At 55.3% G+C, this 6,000-nt stretch overlaps 1 protein-coding gene across 1 annotated transcript; it reads left to right on the plus strand.

Moving 5' to 3' along the window:
* The first annotated feature begins 3,866 nt into the window (after positions 1-3,866).
* Positions 3,867-5,627, plus strand: LOC112673372 (arginine vasopressin). The gene is made up of 3 exons (XM_025469030.3): positions 3,867-4,054; positions 5,130-5,331; positions 5,449-5,627. The coding sequence occupies exons 1-3, from the start codon at positions 3,932-3,934 to the stop codon at positions 5,625-5,627; spliced, it is 504 nt and encodes a 167-aa protein (XP_025324815.1). The 5' UTR covers positions 3,867-3,931.
* Positions 5,628-6,000: the final 373 nt, after the last annotated feature.

The following is a 6,000-nucleotide window of genomic DNA, read 5'->3' on the forward strand; positions in this document are numbered from 1 at the left end:
GACAGGGAAAGGTGGACTTACTGCTGGCAGCAGAGGCCCTTTGAAAATGAGACCAACCACCTTCCGACAGGTAGTATGCATGTCATGTGGTATGGGCACAAGGTTGATCTGAGAAAAGAATAAAGAACAGGAGTGGACAGACACCAGGCAGTTAATTGTTACCTGTTCTCAGAAAAGATGGTTTAACGGGAAAGAAGTACTTTAAAGACAGTTCTGAGATTTGAGTTTAACCTGGAGACTTGCAACTCTTTGTTTTCAGGAAATATTAACCTTTCTAGCACATTCATCTGATTCCCTTAAGTCCTCAGTGAGATGGGAAGTGAGGTTAGTACATCAAGCAGGTGACCCAAGAACAGGTGTGGCTTGCCCAAGGTGATGTGTAGTTTTATTTTATTTATTTTATTTTATTTATTTTATTTTATTTTATTTTTTGTTTTATTTTATTTTAAAGATTTTATTCTAAGTAATCTCTACATCCAATGTGGGGCTTGAACTCACAACTCTGAGATTAAGAGTTGCACGCTCTACTGACTGAGACAGCTAGGAGCCCCTGAAGTATAGTTTTAAAAAGGACAAGTAATCTTAAAAAAAAAAAAAAAAAAAAAGGCAGCCGGGTGACTCCGCAGTTTAGCGCCGCCTTCAGCCCAGGTTGTGATCCTGGAGACCCGGGATTGAGTTCTAGTCAGGCTCCCTGTGTGGAGCCTGCTGCTCCCTCTGCCTGTGTCTCTGCCTCTATCTCTCATGTTCCGTGTCTCCCATGAATCAATAAATAAAATCTTAAAAAATAAATACATAAAAAGGACAAGTGCTCAGGACGCTTGGGTGGCTCAGCTGTTGGGCATTTGCCTTTGGCTCAGGGCATGATCCCCATCTGGGGATCCAGTCCTGTATTGGGCTCCCCGCAAGGAGCCTGCTTCTCCCTCTATGTCTCTGCCTCTCTATGTCTCCCATGAATAAATAAATAAAATGAAATAAAGAAGAAAGAAAGAAGAAAGAAAGAAAGAAAGAAAGAAAGAAAAGAAGAAAGAAAGAAAGAAAGAAAAGAAAGGAAGGAAGGAAGGAAGGAAGGAAGGAAGGAAGGAAGGAAGGAAGGAAGGAGAAAGAAGAAAGAAAGGAGAAAGAAAGAAAATAAAGAAAAGGAAGAAAGAAAGAAAGAAAAAGAAAGAAAGAAAGAAAGAAAGAAAGAAAGAAAGAAAGAAAGAAAGAAAGAAAGAAAGAGACAAGTGCTCAACCATGTCAAATGCTGCTAGAGAATTATGTTAAAAGAGGACATTGGCATGACCACAAAATTTGGCAATATAGAGGGAATGTATGACCTTAATGCTAGGAGTTTCAGTGCATTGGTTTGGGCAGAGCCTAGATGGAGAGAGTTGAAGAGTAAATATTGACTTCTGGATGAAAATAGTAGATGGACCACAATGAAAACCCAAGACAATCACTAACTTCAGAGAACACAGAAAGTTGTTCAAGGATGAAAAGATTATCAGAATATACCATAGGACTTAGCTTGGAGAGTATATTTGAAGTCTAACTCATAATACTGATCTAACCATCATGACATCATTATATCCAGAAAATGGTGGGTGAGAGAGCATGTGGCCAGGGGTGGGGTGGAGAGGGACTGGTAAAAGAGCTAAGTCCTCCCTTTTAAAATGACATGTGGGAACGCCTGGGTGGCTCAGCGGTTGAGCATCTGCCTTTGGCTCAGAGCATGATCCTGGAGTCCCAGGATTGAGTCCTGCACTGGGCTCCCTGCATGAAGCCTGCTTCTCCCTCTGCCTATGTCTCTGACTCTCTCTCTCTCTCTCTCATGAATAAACAAAATCTTAAAAAAAAAACAAATTAAAATGACATGACATGTGAATAAAGATCCATGAGCTCAGGTGTAGGAGATGTAAGGATAGAGAGAGTGTGAAAAAGTAGATTTGAAAATATGAAGGGAGTATAGGAATGTGGGGTGTCCAAAAGGTCCATGCGACATGTGAGGTGATACATTTGAAATGACAGCACAGTAACAAGACTTTTTCTAGCCCATGCATGTTCCAAGAAGGTGGGTACTGGAAGAAGCAGGCCCCCTGGCATCTCAATGGCAGTGGTATTTGGGGTCTTCAAGGGGGCCTGGTGTGGGAGGCAACTCTTAGACTGATGATCCTGGTAGACACAGATAGTTGGCACATGGGTGTCCTGGCCTGTCCCAGGCCCTGACCCCTTCAGTTAGTATAGCCCCGTTCATTTTCAGATGATAACTTGGACCTGAAGTGCAGAGAGGGTAAGGTGCCAGGCCAAAGCCACACAGCTGGCCTAAATGAGGCATGTGGCCTCTACCATAACCAAGAGTTTCAAGGGAGCAATAATTTGGGCCCAGCTTCTCTCTAAGCCCCATAACAGGAATGAAAATGTCCCTCCTGGGTTAGCCCAGGAAGCTGTTCTCTCTGGAAGACTCTCTTCAGCTCTTAATAAGAATAATGGCATCAATAACACAACACTGTTATTACTTAGCTTTATGATGGTGCAGGAACTTTCCTAAAGCTCTTATATATTCCATTATTTCAGTCTTCACAACCCTATAAGGTGGCTACTAGTTAGTAAATTCCTGACATTACACTGGGAGAGGATGAGGCACAGAGAAGTCAGGTAACCTGCCTGAGTCATGAAGTTTTGAGCAACAGAGGCCAGATTCTGACAGGCTTCAGGCTCCAGGATCCTCACAGTCTGTAGGGGATGTTCCTGAAAAGCCTGGCATCAGATCTTGAGTGTGAGAGGTCCCTCCCTGGGACGCCAGATCCCTTACAGCACTTGGTGGGGAGAAGGCAGCCAGAACTTTCCTGTGGCACCCCGAAGAGGAGGCAAAGAGCCCGGGGCTGGGAGAGCTGGGAGCGGAACAGATCCTGAGAGGAGGAGGATGGCCAGCCTGGCTCCAAGGACCAGCAGGGCACTCCGGCAGCCCAGGAAATGGAGATTGTACCTTTATCCCACCAGCTTGGGGGCATGAACCAAAGTTTGTTTTCTCAGGCAAGGCTCAATGGGCAGTGGCTCCTCCAGTCCCCCTACACCAAAGCTCCTGTGCCTCCACTTCCACCCTAGGCCTGAGATGGTACCTGCCCGGGGCCGCATAAACTGGGGTCCTTGTAGGGCTGGGAATTGCAGCAGGTGGCTTTCCCCCCACCTTTGAACCTTACTGGGTCTGAATCCTGCTCTGGGTGTGTGTGTGTGAGGGGGTGTCCTCAGCTTCCCCCACAAGCCTGCCCACTCCCCAGAATCCATGTTGGTCCCTTGCTTCATGGCTGCAGTTGCTCTGTCTGACGTTAAGCTGCAGACAGCCATTTCCTTTGCTAATGCAGTGGGGACAAAGCCCCCTGGGTGTGTGCTGTCCTTGGTCACTTATCCTCTCCTGAGGCTGTCTCCTGATGGGGTTTTGCACACCTGACCCTGTTCCATCCTTTCTGGGCCGGGGCCGACCATGCTCCTTGCACACTAGCCCCTCAGGCCCCCTCCACCTCCTCAGGGGGCTGTGTCTGGGGCCGGGCCCACTGACCCCAAGCCTCTTCTGGGCAGCCAGAAAGGTCGGGGATGGTCTCCACAAGACCCCCTGCTCCCATCCGTCTGTCTCCCCAGATCCAGAGAACCACAGTCATGGTCACAGCAGCTCCTGTCACACCGCAGCCACACGCCTGCCAGTGACAGCACGGAGGCCCGCACCCCTCCCCATCAGGCCCCCCCACAGACAGGTCCACGTGCATCCCCAGATGCCTGAATCACTGCTGACGCCTGGGGACCTGGCGGTCGTGGGCTCCTGGGGAGTCGCTGGGGAGGGGGGGTGGCGACCACGTCGTCTCCAAGGGAATACCTGCGGACATAAATAGGCAGCCAGCGAGGGCAGCGCAGCACAGTCGGCACAGCAGCCTCGCACACTGTGCCCACCTGCACCAGGATGCCGGACACCATGCTGCTACCCGCCTGCTTCCTGGGCCTGCTGGCCTTCACCTCCGCCTGCTACTTCCAGAACTGTCCTAGGGGTGGCAAGAGGGCCATGTCTGATCTGGAGCTGAGACAGGTACGACCGTGGCCCATCTCAGGGCTGCCTGAGGGGACAGAGCTCCTGGGCTGGCTCTACAGTGACGGGCTGGGAAGGAGGGAAGTGGTGGGAGAGGCAGGCTTTAGGGGAAGAGCCCCGCAGAAAGGAGGCTTGGCATGGCTGGGCAGAGGGGGCCAGGCTGCCGGGCAGGCGAGGACGGGCTGCAGGACTTCCTGGGCACCATCCCCATCCGGGCAAGGGCTGCAGGCAAGACGGTGTTTCTCCAGGAATGGGGCTTGGGGCAGATCAGGACAACTGGACAGCAAGGCATCCTGTGTGAGGGAGGGAGGGCCTCGCAGCAACGACCGCCTCTGTCCTAGCCAGTATGGAGGCCTTCCCCCTCTACTAGCCACAGGCCCCCCGGGGGCCCCACACAGAAGCTGGCCATTGCTCTGAGCTTGTGGTAGTGAGGGTGCCACCTCCTGCCAGGAAGTTCTGCTGGGAACCTAGCCCAATTCTCCTGCGCTGCATGTCCAGTCAATTCCCTTTTATTCCATTTTCAGCAGAGCCAAAGGAAATCCAATGACCAGGCTCAGTCAGGCCCAGGCCACAGGTGGCTTCATTTTGAGCTATCGAACAAACTAGAGTGGGTCCGAGGGCCGCCCCCACAGACTACCCTTCCCTCTGCTTGGCACCTTTGGAAGCCTGAGTCAGTGAGGTGCCCCATGCCTGTACCTGGGGGCTTGGGCTGATGCCACCCACAGTTAGGGCACTGCGGCCGGGAGCTGAGGTCTGGACCCAGAGGCCCAGCAGCTTGCGACGCTGGACAGGAAACCGGAGGAAGGACCCTCTGCTGGGGCCGTGGGTACTAGAGACCGAGTTTGAGTGATGGGGGCAGGGGAAGGAGGCCTGCCTTGGGGCAAGGGTGGCAGCTGGGTGGCGGTGCACCCCAGAGCCGAGAGAAAGGGCTGGGGCCCACCGAGGGAGCCTCGCTCAACGAAAGGGGAGCATGCTGAGGGCCTGTCCTCAGTCACCTGAAATCCCGGGGACTGGGGCGGCCTGCGCCCCGGCCTCGCGGGCCCCCGCGCTCACCCCGCTCCCGCCCTCCCGCCAGTGCCTCCCCTGCGGCCCCGGGGGCAAAGGGCGCTGCTTCGGGCCCAGCATCTGCTGCGGCGACGAGCTGGGCTGCTTCGTGGGCACGGCCGAGGCGCTGCGCTGCCAGGAGGAGAACTACCTGCCGTCGCCCTGCCAGTCGGGCCGCACGCCGTGCGGGAGCGGGGGTCGCTGCGCCGCCGCCGGCATCTGCTGCAACGACGGTGGGTGGCCCGGGGTCAGGGCGGGGGCCAGGGGGTGGCGGGCGCGGCGGCCCCCGGGTGCGGGGGGGGGGCGACCTGGGTCCCGCCCGCGCCGCGCTCAGCCCGTGGCCCCCGCAGAGAGCTGCGTGACCGAGCCCGAGTGCCGGGAGGGAGCCGGCTTGCACCGCCGCGCCCGCGCCAGCGACCGGAGCAACGCGACCCAGCTGGACGGGCCGACCGGAGCCTTGCTGCTGCGGCTGGTGCAGCTGGCGGGGGCGCCCGAGCCCGCCGAGCCCGCGCCGCCCGGCGTCTACTGAGCCGCCCGCCCGGCCCGGCCCCCGCCCCCCCCCCCCCAGCCTGCAGAAATAAACCTTTTAAAATGCACCCGCGAGTGTCTGTGTCGGTGTCCGGGGGTGGGGAGCGGGCGCGGACACCCCTCCCTCACCCGCCCCAGCCAGTCCGGGATCCGCGGGGGAAGTGGTCTTGGCTGGGCACAGTCCTTGGGGGGAACCGGGCCCGGCGACCGGGGGGGATGGCGGAGGGGCAGGGGGCTGGGTAGGGAACACTCCGGCAGGGGGACAGAAGGGAAGGCAAGGAGAGGGAAAGACGGTGGACAAGATTCCAAAAGAACACAGAGAAAGCCCAATGATGGAGAGAGAGATGTTCAGAGCGTCAGAGGGAAGAGTGAGA

Source organism: Canis lupus, chromosome 24 (assembly GCF_003254725.2).
Source record: "Canis lupus dingo isolate Sandy chromosome 24, ASM325472v2, whole genome shotgun sequence".
NCBI classification, from domain to species: Eukaryota; Metazoa; Chordata; class Mammalia; order Carnivora; family Canidae; genus Canis; species Canis lupus.

What these genes read in the sequence shown, in the direction of transcription:
- LOC112673372 (XM_025469030.3), top strand. Translation starts at nt 3,932, where the DNA reads ATGCCGGACACCATGCTGCTACCCGCCTGCTTCCTGGGCCTGCTGGCC. An exon ending in CTGATCTGGAGCTGAGACAG is followed by an intron (nt 4,055 to 5,129) that starts GTACGACCGTGG and finishes CCCTCCCGCCAG; the next exon opens with TGCCTCCCCTGCGGCCCCGG. An exon ending in CGGCATCTGCTGCAACGACG is followed by an intron (nt 5,332 to 5,448) that starts GTGGGTGGCCCG and finishes TGGCCCCCGCAG; the next exon opens with AGAGCTGCGTGACCGAGCCC.